This window comes from Grammomys surdaster, unplaced genomic scaffold, assembly GCF_004785775.1.
Source record: "Grammomys surdaster isolate TR1022 unplaced genomic scaffold, NIH_TR_1.0 126313, whole genome shotgun sequence".
Lineage (NCBI taxonomy): Eukaryota > Metazoa > Chordata > Mammalia > Rodentia > Muridae > Grammomys > Grammomys surdaster.
Window position 1 is genome coordinate 2666561 of NW_021621113.1, and position 17379 is coordinate 2683939.

A 17379-nucleotide genomic window follows, 5' to 3' on the forward strand; every position below is an offset into this window, starting at 1 on the left:
GCACACCTTTAATCCCAGCACTTCGGAGGCAGAGGCAGGTAGATTTCTGAGTTCGAGGCCAGCCTGGTCTACAGAGTGAGTTCCAGGACAGCCAGGACTACACAGAGAAACCCTGTCTCGAAAAACCAAAAATAAATAAATAAATAAATAAAAATAAAAATAAAAATCTCTCAAAAGACAGAGACAGGTGGATTACAGAGTTGAGGTCTGTGGAGGAGTTCCAGGCCAGGAGGGATATAAAGAAGGCCTGTCTGGGAAGGAAAACAAACTCTCTTCTCCCTACTCCTTATAAAAGGATCACCTTAAAGGATGCCTGCCTGTCTTGTCTATAGTTTAAACAGCTAACTTTTATGGAGTTTGCAATTACAGCAGAAAAGGTTACACGGGTAGTACACTTGACTAGAAAACAAGACTCTAGGCACTACTTTGGACTTCATTTAATCCTTTTTTTATATATAAGTTTTGTTTATTGTATGACTACTCTGCTGCATATACATCCGCATGCCAGAAGAGGGCATCGGATCCCATTACGGATAGTTGTGAGTCACCATGTGGTTGCTGGGAATTGAACTCAGACCTCTGGAAGAGTAGCCAGTGCTCTTAACCACTGAGCCATCTCACCAGCCCTTCAATTAATCCTTAATGTGAGGAAAAATAAAACACCCAGCAGCTAAGCAGAATAACTCATATCTGAAATCACAGGGCTCAGGAGGCTGGGGCAATAGAGGGAGCCCAAGGCTAGTCAGGGACACATAACAAGTTCCAGGCCAATGGAAGCTACAGAGTAAAATCATTTCGCAAAAGGAAACATGTGCCTTTAATCCCAGCACTTAGATTCACAGATATCTGTGAATTCTAGGACAGCCAGGGCTACACAGAGAAACACTGTCTCAGAAACACCAAAAAAAAAAAACCTACTACAGGTTTGTTTTGCTTTACGTTTTTAAGCTTCTTCTGCCATGTGTGTACACGTGCGAGAATGCCACAGTGCAGGTCAGAGAACACCTGCGGGACTCGGCTGTCCCCTTCCACTATGTGGCCCTGGGTATTGGACTGAGGTCCTAGGCTCCAAGTGTCTGCACCCTAAGAACCACAAACTGTAATAAACTAAGTAACCCCTTATCCTCTTGGCAATACCAGCAAAGCTCTGCTGTGGCTCTGGCTTCTAGATAGTACATAAACCCTAACCCCATTTTGGTCTGTGTTCTGAGTTAAAGACTGTTTTTTAAAGACAGGGTCTCAATATTTAGCTCTAGCTGTCCTGGAACTCATTTTGTATACCAGGCTGGCCTTGAACTCAGAGATGTGCCATTCACTACTATGCCAGCTCTATCCAGGAATCCCAGAAGCACTGTAAATCAGTTGGACTAAACAATTTCTTGTTTCATGGCCAGCAGCATTCAAGTTCCACTTCACTTTCAGAATTTCTCTTCTACCATTTCTAGTCAGGCTGAATGATCTGTGTCATTTAAACTCTGGATGCAAGCCTATACACAAATAATTGGTATAATCGAGAATCATGCTGAAGGGTAGCCTGTATTATATAGTGAATTCAGAGTAGCCTAGACTAACTAGCAAGGCCCAACTTCAAGAAAGAAAGAGAAGGAGGCCAATGAAGAGACAACTTAGAGGTTAAGAGCACTGGGTGCTCTTCCAGAGGACCAGGGTGTGGTTCTCAGCACCTATATACATGGCAGCTCACAAATGTCTGTAACTCCAGTTCCAGAAGATCTGATGCCCTCTTTTGACCTGCAAGCACATGGTGCACATATATACATGCAGCCAAAACAAAAACACCCATACAAATAAAATACAATATAAAGAGCCAGGTACAGTGCCACTCACCTTGGAAACATACCCATTTGTTTGGGCATTGATAAACCCCACCCAAAAGATCAAATCACAAAATCCATTAAGGGTGGAGAATGGCTGGAATTCTGCTAAGAAGCTTCTAGAAAGGGTTTTTCCTTCTTTAATAAGAAGGAAAGGACTGGGAAGTTAGCTCAGATGTCCTAGCACTTTCCTAGCATGCACGAAGTCCAGTGCAACATGGACTGTGTGCAATGGCTCATGCCTGTCACCCCATTACTTGGGAGGGGGAGGAAGGAGAAAATAAACAGTTCAAAGCCATCTTGCTCTGTTAATTTTCCCTCCTTGCTTTCTCAGGCATCTCCACTGGCTTTGAAAACCAGACAAAGGCATCTGGGAAAGAAGATTCATCCACTTTCAATCTCTGAATCGCTGAGGAAGTTGCTGTTGTTAATTTACTCAAGGTATGAAGACAGCCACTAATAGCAGAGTGTGCCATAGTGACCAGAGGTCCTGAGCCTGTCTTTTCTGCTGGGATAATCCCAAAGGAAAATAGTGAAACTGGCCTCACTATTTCGGTTATTCCTTTGATTTTTAAATTGTATTTTATTTTTTTAAATATTTATTTATGAGTACACTGTCGCTGTCTTCAGACACACCAGAAGAGAGCATCAGATCCCATTAAAGATGGTTGTGAGCCACCATGTGGTTGCTGGGAATTGGGAATTGAACTCAGGACTTTTGGAAGAACAATCAGTGCTCTTAACCACTGAGTCATCTTTCCAGACCTGTATTTTATTTTTAAGACATTTTTAAGGTGTCTCTATGTAGTTTTGGCTAACCTGGGACTCGATATGTAGACCAGATTGGCCTTGAACTCATATAGATTCAACTACCTCTGCCTCTCAAGTACTAGGAGTAAAGGCATGTGCCACTACTCCCAGCTAACAACAAGAATCTGCCTCTGCAGAGTAGGCAGAATACTTAGTGGACATGAAGTCCTGGGTTCAATCTCCAGCACTGCATGAACTGGACATAGTGCACGCCTGTAATTCTGGCCTTGGGAAGATGGAGGCAGGAGGTCTGAAGCTCAAGGTCATCCTCCACCACAAACTGAGTGGGAAGACAACCTATGACAATATATTTGGGAGGCCAGGGCAACAAGACTACCTAAGTTTGGGGCCAGTTGGGGCTACATAGTCAACAGAACCAAAAGAAAAAGAAGCTCCCAATTTGTTCCTTACTGCCTGCAGAAGAGGCAAATTGAGAATTGTGCCAAATTTAGTCTACAGATATATTGGTATTTTTTTACACATATGCTAAAAAATAAAAACAGATCTGGGAATTATAAGCCAAAAATTAAAACAAAGACAAAATCTTGAGCCAACATTTTAAACTTAGGAGGTATTATATAATCCAAAGTTCCAGTTTTTCTTTTAAAATTGGAAGCTCAGACAAAATTAGTTAGAGCTGCATGAGAAAGAAGACATGAGCTTACACTGAGCTGGAGAGCATAGCTGGAAGTGTAGCACTCAAAGACAAAGTCCTGTGTTCAAGCCCTTAGCACTGCATAAAATATGTGGGAGCTAAGAGGACCAGAAGTTCAAAGGTCACCTTCAGCTATGTAGTTAGATGTAGACAAGCCTGAGATACATGAGCCCCTAAATCAAAAACAGTCCACACTCCTCCTTTGTTTGGTTTGTCTGTTTGGCTTTTAATTTTTAAGACAGAGACTGTCTGTGAACCCCAGGCTGGCCTCACCTCAAGGATCTGCCTGCCCCTGCCTCTTAGGGGCTCAGAGATACATCCCCACTACCCAGCAGGTTTGTTTGTGGTTTTTTGATGGGACAAGGTTTTATTCTAGCCCAAGTTTAGCTTGAGCTCACTTAAGACTGTAGCCCAGGCCAGCCCTGAATTCCCAGCAATCCATGGCCTCAGCACCTATGCTGGGCGTCCATGCTTGGCACTGACTGAAGATTTTTACTTTCTCTGAATGCCATACCATCCTCACTTCTGTTTGTGCCTATGTTCAACCCTTGACCTGGATACCAGTCCCTCTGTGAATGCTGGACTAAGTTCTAGTCGTTTTCATTCTTTGGAGACAGGGTCTCCTGTTCCCAGCTGGCTTTGAATTGACTCTACTGCTGAGGGTGGCCTTGAAACCCCAATCCTACCTCTACCACCAAAGTGCTAGAACCACACAGCCTCGCACCCTCAGCCTTGGCTTTCTAGTCAGTCTTAAACCTCCCACGGCTCCTCCTGTCTTTACTCCTCACCGCTCTGCCATTAACATTCTTTAACTGCTGCACAGACATACTGTGGTAAACTTGGTTAGCTTACAAGTATGTATTGACACTAAAGTGCTTAAAAATAGAATCTTCATGTACTTGCCAAATAATAGCCACTGAATGAATGAGCAGCTGAGAAAGGAAAATAAAGACTGCACGCAGGGAAGCAGAGCTGATGAGGTAGGAAGGGGAGGCCCTCCAGTAACTCACATAGATTTCCATTTTCCGGTAGAGACCGTAGTTGAGCAGCAGGTTGTGGGTCATGCGGATGCGGTGCGGCTTCATCGGGTGCCCTTGTCCATAATAGTAGTTTCCAACGTCCCCTGAAGAAGAGAAGACACTTTATTATTTATTCTGGTTTTTTGAGACAGGGTTTCTCAGGGGCTGGAGAGATGGCTCAGAGGTTAAGAGCACTGACTGCTCTTCCAGAGGTCCTGAGTTCAATTCCCAGCAACCACATGGTGGCTCACAACCATCTGTAATGGGCATCCGATGCCCTCTTCTGGTGTGTCTGAAGCCAGCTACAATGTACTCATGCACATAAAAGAAAGAAATCTTTTTTTTTTTTTTCAAGACAGAGTTTCTCTGTGGTTTCGAGACAGGGTTTCTCTGTAAAATAAATCTTAAAGAGAGAGAGAGAGAGAGGAAGGAGATTGAGTCTGTACACCCTGGCTGTCCTGGAACTCACTGTAGACCAAACTGTCTTCAAACTCAGAGATCCACCTAACTCTGTAAAGTACTGGGATTAAAGGCACCAGAGATACCCTTGGGTTCTCCAGTTTGTTTGTTTTAAAGATTTTATTTTATTTTATTTTACTTTATATTTGGTTTTCCGAGACAGGGTTTCTCTGTATAGCCCTGGCTGTCCTGGAACTCACTCTGTAGACCAGGCTGGCCTCGAACTCAGAAATCTGCCTTTCTCTCCCTCCCAAGTGCTGGAATTAAAGGCGTGCACCACCACCACCCAGCTAAGATTTTATTTTCAATTACACATAAAATGTGTGGACATGTGCATGCAAGTGCAGGTGTCTCCTGTGAACTGCCTAAATAATGTGGGTGCTGGGAACTGAACCCTGGTCCTCTTGAAGAACACCCAGTGCTCCTAACTGCTGTACCACCTCTCCAGCTCTTAGAGAAGCACCTTTAATGACACAGTTAAACACTCTCCTAGGAGAACCTAGCAAACTCCCAGAACTCTAACACTCATTTCTAGTTTCTAGGATTCTTCCCCACCTTGAATAAAAAAGTAGCGCCCGGGTTCCTACATACACCAGCATTATGGGTGAGTCTAGAACACATACACATGGGATAAAATCGACTGGGGAAGAACAGGCAGTGTCCTGACTCGCCTCACTACACCGCTACAGAATTCCTTTTCCACCACCACAAAAACCACTCACTACTACCTGGAATTATAAACCACAGCCTACAGATAAAACCAAACTTTCTTATTGCTTGTTACATCTACAGAAATTGCTTCTAACTGGTTCCTGGCCTTCGATTCAAACTATCTGCCACATTATGACCAGTTATTTTTCTTATCACAAAGCTCATTAACATCCTCTACTTGCTTTAAAAAAGAAAATGTTATGGCTCCTCTTGCCTACCGGCTATGACTTCAATAGGCTGCAGTCAACATTTGTTCAACCTACTTTGTGCTGGCTAGAATTTGACACAAACTATGATCATCTGAGAGGAAGAAACCTCAATTGAGAAAATGGCTATGGGCCAGCCTGTAGAATATTTTCTTAATTAGTAATTAATGACGGAGGGCCCAGCCCATTGTGGGTGGGGTCACCCCTGAGCTGGTAGCCCTGAATTCTATAAGAAAGCAGGCTGAGTAAGCCATGAGGAACAAGCCAGCAAGCAACACTCCTCCATAGCCTCTACATCAGCTCCTGCCTCCAGTTTTTTCCCGTTTGAGTTCTTGTCCTGACATCCTTCAGTGATGGATGGTAACATGGAAGTACAAGCCCAGTAAACCCTTTCCTCCCCAACTTGCTTTTTAGTCATGCTGTTCTGTAGCAGCAACAGAAACCCTAACTTAGACACTGTCTTTCCTGCATCATCTGTGGCTGTCCACCAACCATCACCATGGTAGTATATTTTCATAAGTAAACTTCTGTTTGGAACAGCCTAGCAATTAGTTCATACAGCATCTGAATAGTTAAGTAATTGCTAGAGACCAACCTACTATATATATAGCAAAACGATGCCAAAAATAAAGCAGGTACCGTAATCTACACCTGTCATCCTTGCACCTGGGAGGCTGACATAGGAGGCTTGAGGGCTAGCCTGAGATACATGATGAAATAGTGTCTCATGAGTTTAGGGCCAGCCTGGTCTATATAGAAAGTTCCAGGTGAGGCAGGGCTACAGAGTGAGACCCTGTATCAAAAACCAAAAACCAAACCCTAAACCAAATATTTACTACCTGGCCCTTCACTTCACAGACAATGTCTGCCAGTCTGCACTGTAGACACACCAGATTAACAGCATTTCATACCCTGATCCAACATATCGTATCCTCAGTTTGAACAGTTCCTCAAACCTGGGCTAGTTTTCTCTTTGATGTTTAAAATGTACTATTACTTGTGCACGTGTGTGACTGAGCTATGCAGTGCCATTGAGCACATGTGGAGGTCAGGGAGAACCATCAGGAGTCAGTCCTTTCAGCTCTCACACACAGCTCACCAGGTTATGGCAAGCTCGTTCTTTACTCTTTTAAACATTCTTTGAGACAGGGTCTCACCATGCAGTCCAGGCTGGTTAAAACTCATTCTCCTGCCTCACCTCCCTGACTGCTGGGATTATAGGCTCATGCTACCACAGCCAGCATGTTCTCTCTCCTGATGACCTGTGTGCTGCACTAAAGGACCAGCTCCAAACCCTTCATACATCAAGCAACTGGACTTTCTCTCTAAAAGACTCTATATGCAGCACCTGTATCAGGTCATCTTGTAGTTACATATTTGTTTACATTCACAAGACTTGAGGCAAGGACTATATACTATTGCCGGGCGGTGGTGGTGCACACCCTTAATCCCAGCACTTGGGAGGCAGAGGCAGGTGGATTTCTGAGGTCGAGAGTTCGAGGCTAGCCTGGTCTACAGAGTGAGTTCCAGGACAGCCAGGGCTACACAGAGAAACCCTGTCTCAAAAACACAAAAAAAAACAAAAGAAGACTATATACTCTTTACATCATGAGCTCAATCAGCATCCAGTGGATTATTAATTATTACACTTAGAGAAATTAAGTGCCTACGTCACAGCTATCAACTGATCTGGAAGTCAACTATTTGACTCCAAATCTGGGACAAAGAAAGGCACCTGAGGTTCCTGGGCAAGTCTGCATTTAATCTAGAGAGCTCTGTGAAACCAGGAATGTGGCTTGTAGATAATTACAGCACAGGCAGATAAAAGGGGAGGGGAGTTCAAGGCCAGTCTGAAGGACAGAGAGACCCTGTCTCTACACACAGATGAATGAAGATGTGGGTCTATTTGATAAAGTCCTTAAACAGTGCTCTAAACTCAAATGGCTGTTTTGAGAGAGTGTCAACATGCATCAGGTTGAACATCCAGCAATCTTTCTGTCTCTGTCTCCCAAGTATGGAATTACAGGCTCAAGTCACCACTCCCAGCTTAATGGACTTTAGTTGGGCTACTTTACCAAAAAATAAGTAAATACTTTTTGCTGGGCATAGCGGGACATACCTTTAATCCTAGGCATAGTGGCACATAACTTTTGATCAAAACACTTGGAAAGCAGAGGCAGGCAGTTCTGTGATTTGGAGGCCAGCTTGGTGAATGCAGGCCAGCCAGAACTACAAACAAAATTCCTCCAATTAAACAATTTAACTTTTTGTTTTTTCAGTACTGGAGACCAAATTAGAGAGCCATGCACTCTAAATGCTCTTTCTTACTGCTGCTCTCAACAGAAACTGTTGTTTTAGTTTTCTAGAAAGCCAGGCAATGGTGGCACACAACGTTGATCCCAGTGCTTGGGAGGCAGAGACAGGCGGATCTCTGTGCGTTCGAGACTAGCCTGGTCTACAGAACAAATTCCCGGACTACAGAGAAACCCTGTCTCAGAGGAAATAGAAAAGAAGGAAGGAAAGGAGGGGAGGAGGAGGGAAAGGAAAAGGAAAGTGGCTTACAAAAGTGACTTGCCGACTGCAGCAAACCTAACAGGCAGAGCCAAATGAGTCAACTGAGAAAGAGAATTTTAATACGACTGAAGTCTTTCTACTTCTCCCCTGGCTCTCTTCTTCACAACTGCTGAAGGTCCGACTCTCCAAAGTCCTACATCACATTCCACGAAAGGAATATTCTTGTATTCACTGTATTGCATAGGCTAGCCAGAAACTCCAAGATCTTCCCGCCTCTGCCTCTCAGGATTACAGGGAAGCGCTTCCCTGATGGCTCAACAACATTCTTACTTCACCTTGAGGCTTTCTGGCACTTTCTCCCTTCTTCTGCCTTCAAACTTGCCTACATTTGACCATTTCTGTGGACTAGCAGACCTGTAGACCTGTGCGGACTTTGGCTTCTGGTTCACATGTGCCCTTCATAATCTGATTCACTACAACCTCTCTTTTGGTTATTTTATATTGTTTTTTTGTTGTTGTTGTTCAAGACAGGGTTTCTCTTATGTAGTCCGGTTGCCCTGGAACTCACTTTATAAATCAAACTTGCTTCAAATTAAGATATCCAACCCCCAACCCATCCCACACAGACAAGATTAAGGTGTGCCACCACCCACCACCCAGCTTGTTTTCTAAAGACTCTTTAAAGGCCACAAAACAAGACCTCATCTCTTGCTGGCGGTGGTGGTGGTGGCGGCGGCGGCACACGCCTTTAATCCCAGCACTTGGGAGGCAGAGACAGGCAGATTTCTGAGTTCAGGCCAGCCTGGTCTACAGAGTGAGTTCTAGGACAGCCAGGGCTACACAGAGAAACCCTGTCTCAAAAAACCAAAAAGAAAAAAAGAAAAGATCTCATATCTCTTAGATGGGTGTAGTCGTACACATCTTTAGTGCAGCCGCTCTGGAGGCAGAGGCAGGTGGATCTCTGTTAGTTCCAAGCCAGGCAGAACACACAGAGACCCTGTCTCAAAAATAAATACATTGCAAGGTGAAGTGTCCTCTTCTCTCCACTTATTCTGAATCTGCCCCAATCTAGCTTCTGCCCCAATCCCTAACAACACTTCTCCACTGACACATGCCTTTAGTTCCACCAGGGAAACAAGAGGGAAGCAGATCTCCTTGAGTTCAAGGCCAGCCTGGTCTATAGAACCAGTTCTAGGACAGCCAGAGATATCCGGTCTTGGAGAAAGAAAAACACCGTTCCGTCTTTTGTGTGTGAAGCTGCCTGCATGTATGTATGCGCCACATTCCTGTTTTGTGTGTGAAGCTGCCTGCATGTATGTATGCGCCACATTCCTGTTTAGCACGTGAAGCCTGCAGTCACTGGAGCCCTTCCAACTAGAGCTACAAACGTTGTGAGCCCAGAGGCTGGCCCTGGGAAAGAGGGAGGCCCTGGGAAAGAGGGAGGGCAGCACCTCAGTAGGAAGTGCTCGAAGCTACTGTGTGTCTGTGGTATGCATGTACCTATAACTGCAGCGAAGTGTGGAAGCCAGAAGAGGGCGCTGGTCCCCGCAGCTGGAGTTACATGCCATCTGTGAGTCACCCAATATGGAGCCTAGTAACTGAACTCTGTCCTCTGCCAGAACAGTATGCACTACCAGTTGCTGAGCCATCTCTCAAGGCCCTCTTTTCTCCAATTAGCAAAGGAAAGGAAACCTCTGGGGGGGAGGGAGAAGTAGGGCTGGCCTTTAACCCCAGTACTTGGGAGGCAGAGAAAGGAGGATCTCTGTGAGTTCAAGAACAATCTGGTGGTCTACAGCACCAGTTCCAGGACAGCCAGGGCTATACAGAGAAACCCTGTCTCGAGGGGAAAAGAAAAGAGAAAGAAAGGGAGGGGGAATTATGTAATTCTATTATAATCTCAAAAAAATTATGCCTGTTATACACGACCCAATATTTTAGGAAGTGGGGATACGAAGACTTTTCTCCAAGAACTATATTATCTAAAAGAAGCAAGGGAAAAAAAACCCCACAACTAAGCAAAAAATGAGACTGCTGGGCAATGGTGCACCCCTTTAATACCAGCACTGAGGAGGCAGAGGCAGGGAGGGGGACCTCTCTGAGTTCGGAGGCCAGCCTGGTCTACAAAGGGACTTCCAGGACAGCCAGGGCTGTTACAGACAAACCCTGCCTTGAAAACAAAACAAAATAGAAACAAGAAGCAGGCAGGCAGCACTTGGGAGGCAGAGACAGGCGGATTTCTGAGTTCGAGGCCAGCCTGGTCTACAGAGTGAGTTCCAGGACAGCCAGGGCTACACAGAGAAATCCTGTCTCGAAAAACCAAAAAAAAAAAAGAAGGCCGGCTTGGTGACTAAGGCCAGTCACCCTGCAGCACTGGGCAAGGCTGACCCAGGAATGTGGCTAACAGTTGACAGACAGCACGGTGAAAGAGCAACAGAGCCACTGACGCTCCTTAGTCCATTTCTTTAGAATTAAAACAGGCCAGGTTGTAGCATAGGCCTTTAATCCTAGCACTCAGGAGGCAGAGTAGGACGAATCTCTTCCAGCAGGAGGCAAGCCTGCTCTACAAAGTAAGTTGCAGGCTAGCCAGGGTTACACAGAGACCATTTCCAAAAATAAAAAAAAATTTTAAAAAAATAGTAATTTCAACATAGCTCTTCACTCTCTACAACTGGAGCAATCATCCCCTTTCCTAAACCAACTAAAATTTCTATGCGAATTATTTTATACCGACAATTGCCAAAAAATATCTGTCTTCTAAATTTCAGACCTAAATAACCAACGACCTACTGGATGGCTGGCTAGATGGCCCCTAAGCAACTCAACAGCTATTCCTAAAGCACACACAAACGGTAAACGAAGTGGTGTAAGCCTGGAGGCAGCGCTCAGGATTCAAGACCCGTGTGAGCTACATTTGGAGACCCGATCTCAGATAAAGGTCCTGTCCCCTCACCTTGCTGTTAGCTTCCCAGGGCCTGGTTCGTAACTCCAGTTCTTGGGTCCTAAGTACTGACACACACCTGCTCCTCTCAGGCTGGACTGAGGCTCCGGCTCGGTGTTACCCTACACTCACCGATTCCCTTGTCCCAGCGCTAACATCGAAAGGTACCTGTGACACTGTCTAGCTCCCCCTTCAGACGGGAACTCAACACAGGAACTGTGCCTCGATGAGCCCTCTAGTCCCAACAGAAACACCACCCAGGACAGAGTAAGATGCTCCATGCTGGTTCAATGAAAAGTCGGTTTAACAAGTTTCACCTTTCTCCTTGCATCCCCGGGGAGCCCCATTTCCCAACGAGCAACTGCAGGCCCTACTCACAAATTTGGGGGGTGAGGTGGGGGAGGGGATATGGGTGGCCAGTCCTGCAGAACTCACCCAAAAAAAAGAAAAAAAAAAAGGCAAGGGGGACATTGAAAGACCTTTGTATTCTCAGCAGAAAAAGACATCCTAGCAAACCGTCTCCATCATATTCCGATCCCTGCCGCCCGGCTTAGCCTTCCCTCCAGGAGTCCCACTCCAACTTCACGTCGGATTCCCTGAGAATCTCCGCCGCCGAGATTACCGCAGGCTACCCCTTCCACGACCCCCGCCTCATCTCGGCCTCAGCCTCGACTTCCTCTCTTCAACCTCCTCCTTCAGCCACGACTTTCTCTCAGCCTCCCCCTTCAGCCTCGACCTCCTCCCAGCCTCCTCTCCTAGCCTCTCCCCAACGCCCGGCCCCCGCCGCCAAGCCGCCGCTCACCGTCGTAGTAGTAACAGACTTTCCTCTTGGTGCCCTGAGTCTGCGCCATCTTGCTCGCCGCCCGGCCCTCCCGTCAGTCTGTCCGCCCGCCCGCCCGCGGCTCCTCACGGCGTCCGACCCGGGGGAGGGGCCAGCCTCGTAGCTCCGCCCACCCTCCAGGCTCACCTATAGCTGCACAGCCCGGGCCTCACTCTAACCAATCAGCAAGCGCAGGGCTGGGCCCGGAACTCGGCAGGGGGCAAGGGCAGCTTAGAGAAGCCACCTCGGGCCCCCTGGGCCTGTACCAAAGTCCGGCGCGGAGGGGTGGGCGAGTCCCGGGGCCGTACCATCAAGTCCCGGGGGAGGGATCGGCTCCGTAAACTCTGCAGCCCGCTTCACAGTTGCGAGCGTGTGCTAAGACCAGAGGCCAACTTTCTCGTTTTACGAATATGATGAGGCTTCCCGGGGAAAGATGCTTGCGCAAGGTCACGCAGCTAAAAGACTAGGTTTGGTCTGGATTAGAACTCAGGAGAGAGAAATGAATGGCAAGGAACAGAAAAAAAAAAAAAAATCCAGAGGCCTACTGTAGTGGGGCAAGACCTGTAGGCGTTCACAAGTTCTGATGGACTTTTAATGTCGAAGCTCCTTTTCAGTTGGGCGTGGTTGCCAGGTCCTTGATCCCAGCACTCAGGAGGCAGAGTCAGGAAGATCTCTGTAAATGGAGGCCAGCTTGCTCTCCATAGCGGAAGCCTGATTCAAAAAATAACAATACAATTTTTTCAGGTAAAGCTCAAGAACTTCAAGTCTTTGTGAGCTATTCAGTGTTACAAATTCTATTTCCAATTGTACGTATTTAAAAAAAAAAGGCAAAACCCTATATGCCCCTGCGCGATGACAAAGTAGCAGAACTTGGTGTTTTGTTTTTAATTTACTGGAAGGAGTTCTCCAGTAATGGCACTAATGAGGGGGTGGGTAGGATAGGGCGGGGCTGAGATGGCTATCAGAGGACAACACGAAAGGGACAAGAGTTTGTTCTCGCAGTGCAGTGGTGGTGCACGCCTTTAATCCCAGCACTTGGGAGGCAGAGGCAGGCGGATTTCTGAGTTCAAGGCCAGCCTGTTCTACAGAGTGAGTTCCAGGACAGCCAGGGCTACACAGAGAAACCCTGTCTCGAAAAACCAAAAAGTTGGTTCTCTCCTTTCACTAATTTAGGTCCAGGGGATTGAACTCGTGGTCAGGCATGGTGGCAAGCACTGAACCATATTACCAACCCAGAACTTAATTTTTCTAAACTGAAAGCCTATGTCTTGGGGGAGTTTTGTTTGTTTGTTCCTTTTTTTTGGGGGGGGGGACAGGATTTCTTTCTGTAGCTCTGACTGTTCTGGAACTCACTCTGTAGACCAGGCTGGCCTCCAACTCAGAAATCTGCCTGCCTCTATTTCCTGAGTGGTGGGATTAAGACCTTCACCACTCCCCCATCCCCAAGCCATGCCAGCAAAATTTCTTAACCTTGCTATTACTGACATTCGTTGTTAGGGGCTGTTTCCGGCCCTGTAGATGTTAGTTGGCATGCTTGGCCTTCTTAGATGCCAGCAGCAACACCCCACACACACCCATACTGTGACACCCAAAATTGTCCTTAGACATTGACAGACGTCTGGGAGTGTCTAGATGGCAGGAAACTGTCATCTCCCTACAGAACCACCAGATCCTGAACCCATCAATCTTCAAATAACCATTACTGATCAACCAAAAGGCTCTGTGCAGGGCCTTCCTTTCTTACTTTTCTTTCTTTCTTTCTTTCTTTCTTTCTTTCTTCCTTCCTTCCTTTCTTTCTTGCCACAGTAGTTAGACATATTGGCATAGGAGTTTAATACCAGCTCTGGGCCATAGATCTCTATGAATGGAAGCCACCTTGGTCTACATAGTGAGTTCCAAGACAGCCAGAGCTACACACTGAAGCCCTGTCCTGAAAAGCTGGGATTGAGGCTTGTACCACAGCACCCAGCCCTTGCACACTTAGCGTTACTCCCTTGGAAATTGCACTGGGGCCTTTAGCGAAAGGGAGGCGGTGCTATAGCAAAGGCCAGGAAACAGACTCTTTCTGCATTGCTGCTTCCCTCCTGGCTTTAGGTGACTCTTCTTAGTGTTTCTAGGACTCCTTTTCCATCTTTGCAGTATAGAGAGAAAACAACCCTGACGTTTACCAACTCCATGAAAGATGTACAACACGGTTTACAACCTCACATGCCCACAGAGGCCAGGCAGGTTGTATAAGTGAGTGAGTTTATACTCTTATGGCTCAGATATTGTTTGTTTGCTCATTTTAAAACTTGGAGCTTTTAACATGCCTACGGAAATATATGAGCTCTCCCTTCTTTTATCAAACATATTCCCATTTCAGAGTTTAACTTTTATTTTTTAAAATTTTATTTTTTATTTATATGAGTTCACTGCAGCTGTCTTTAGACACACACTAGAAGAGTTCATCGGATCCCATTACAGATGGTTGTGAGCCACCATGTGGTTGGTGGGAATTGAACTCAGGACCTCTGACAGAGCAGTCAGTGCTCTAAATCAATGAGTCATCTCTCCAGCCTGGAATTTAACTTTTTTAAAACTCAGATTTTTTTATTTTTAATTCTGATTTTTTGAATTTTCTTTCTTCATTTTCCTCTTTACCCTAAGAAGAGCAGCACCAGGTTTGGTGATAAATAACCATTAACACTTGGCTTAGTATAGTAGTATGTGGAAGGGACCCTGGCAGGGACAGAGAACTCATGTCCCAACTCAACTGGGTGACCAGTACTTGCTCCACTAGGACAGGCAACCCCAGGAAACCAAACCTCTCATTGTTGAAGAAACAGGCCAGATCTAGAGTTTTATATATAAAATCTTCCCAGTGATTTTGGCTAAGTGGATTATCTTTAAAATAAAGGTGAAAATACTAAACCCTGAAGGGCATGCCTCTAATCCTAGCATTCAGGACCCAAATATAGGAAAGTCATGAGTTCAGGGAGTCAAGACCACAAAGCAAGAGCCTGTTTTTATTTATTTATTTATTTATTTATTTATTTTGTTTTGTTTTGTTTTTCGAGACAGGGTTTCTCTGTGTAGCTCTGGCTGTCCTGGAACTCACTCTGTAGACCAGGCTGGCCTCGAACTCAGAAATCCGCCTGTCTCTGCCTCCCAAATGCTGGGATTCTGTTTTTTTGTTTGTTTGTTTGTTCGTTCATTTGTTTTTGTTTTTCGAGACAGGGTTTCTCTGTGTAGCCCTGGCTGTCCTGGAACTCACTCTGTAGACCAGGCTGGCCTCAAACTCAGAAATCCGCCTGCCTCTGCCTCCCAAGTGCTGGGATTAAAGGCATGCGCCACCACTACCCGGCTGTTTTTTTTTTTTTTTTAAATCCCTCTTGTACTTGAAGTGTCCCTAACGTCACAAAATGGCAGAGTGTTTGCTAAAGCATACCCGAGGTCAGCCTCTAAGGCTCTCCATCCTTAGCACAGAAATCTCCACCACTTTAATGACATCCTTGCAATCTTAACTCTTGGACCTGAGTGATGATTAGTGGCCAAAGGCTCGCCTATCTGCAAGCCAGATGACCTAAATTTGATCCCCAGGGGCTACGAGGTAGAAGGATAAAAGCAACTCCTGAAAGTTGTGACACACACACTAATAAAAACATAAAATGCAATAAAAACGTGAAAAATTGGCCGGGCAGTGGTGGTGTATTCCTTTAATCCCAGCACTTGGGAAGCAGAGGCAGGCAGATTTCTGAGTTCGAGGCCAGCCTGGTCTACAGAGTGAGTTCCAGGACAGCCAGGGCTACACAGAGAAACCCTGTCTTGAAAAACAAAAACAAACAAAAAAAAATTGGTAACTCCCCCCAAACATGACCATCTTTCATTTTTCCCTCAGTATATATCTTTCTATATATTCTCTTATTAAGATGTAAGCACTGCAAGGTATCAAAGGGTATGTCTGTGAGTGTATATGTGTGCCTGTGTGTGTGCATATATGTATGTGTGTGTGTATTTGTGCCTGTGCATGTGTGTATGTGTGTGTGAATATGCATATATGTGTGCATGTATTATGTGCCTGTGTTAGTGTGTATGTGTATATGTATGTGTATGAGTGTGCATGTGTATGTGTGAGTGTGTATGAGTGTGCACGTGTGTGTGTTGGTTTTTAGACGTTGTCTCATAATTCACTGTGTAACTGAGGCTGGCCTTGAATTTGCTCACTTTCCAGCCTCTTCTCCCCAGTAGATTATGGCATGCTACCTCATGGGATTGTCATGCCCATTTAGCCTTCTTGAAAATTGTATTTACCATAAAATCTAGGGCCTCAAATGTGCCTGAAACAGTAGCTATCAATACTACATTGAAACATTTTGGAAGTTAGCCAAAGCCAAAGGTTCAATGCTAGCCCAGGCTACACACTGAGACCATGTATCAAAAGAACAAATAAGCAAACAACAGGCCGGGCGGTTGGTGGCGCACACCTTTAATCCCAGCACTTGGGAGGCAGAGGCAGGCGGATTTCTGAGTTTGAGGCCGGCCTGATCTACAGAGTGAGTTCCAGGACAGTCAGGGCTACACAGAGAAACCTGTCTCGAAAAACAAACAAACAAACAAAAACAACAACAAAAAACAAAACAAGCAAACAACAAACAAACAGATATATATCCAAAGGGGCAGGCAAAATGTCTTAGCAGCTAAGAGAGATTACTGCTCTGGCAGAGCCTCTGGTTTGGTTCCTAGCAGTTGAATCAACTATACCTGCATAGGAGTGACGTAAAAAAGTTCATGCACACATATACATACACGTGATAAATAAATCTTTAAAAGTATATCTGAAGTCAAATGTAGCTCTTTACTTAGTTTTGGTTTTGATATCGCAGGATGCCCTAGAATTCACTATGTGGCTCAGCATGGCTTCAAACTCCTGTTGATCCTCCTGCCTCCTCAGCCTTGGAATACTGGGATTGCAGGCATGAGATGCCATGCCTGGCTTAAATATGATCCTTCAAGTGAGTAGTTGTAAAAAGAAAAAAAAAAAAGATGGCCGCATATAAAGGAAGGTAAGTCACTCACACTTACCTTCTAGGACTTGTGACGTGAAGTTGGATTAGAGGGATAAAGAATGCTGCCCTGTGTTGGGAGCTGACACCTAGCCGAAAGCGGCTATCATCTTTGCAGCCATCTCAAGCCATATACCCTGACAAGAGACTTGTTTCCAACAGCCCACAACAGCTGAGCACACTCTAATAATTATCTTGCTTTTCTTACATATCTTGTTTTGTTGTTTAGTGCCCCCAGCTGCAGGTTGCACGTGGTAAAGTGTCTTCAGCTGCGGTTCCCTGCTTGTGCTTATTTATACCCATGATTTCCTCTCAATAGAGGCGAGACTTAGAGAGAGACTTAGAGAGAGACTTAGAGAGAGACTTAGAG

General features: G+C 45.5%; 1 protein-coding gene across 1 annotated transcript in view; it reads right to left on the minus strand.

The window, feature by feature from the left end:
• The window catches only part of Hdac1 (histone deacetylase 1), a 27311-nt gene extending 15235 nt beyond the window's left edge, over positions 1-12076 (minus strand). Inside the window, exons 1-2 of the mRNA XM_028759863.1 lie at positions 11947-12076; positions 4308-4420 (exon numbers count right to left, since the gene is read on the minus strand). Coding sequence (XP_028615696.1) covers positions 4308-4420; positions 11947-11995 — 162 coding nt within the window. The 5' untranslated portion in view covers positions 11996-12076. The remainder of the gene's footprint in view (positions 1-4307; positions 4421-11946) is intronic.
• Positions 12077-17379: the final 5303 nt, after the last annotated feature.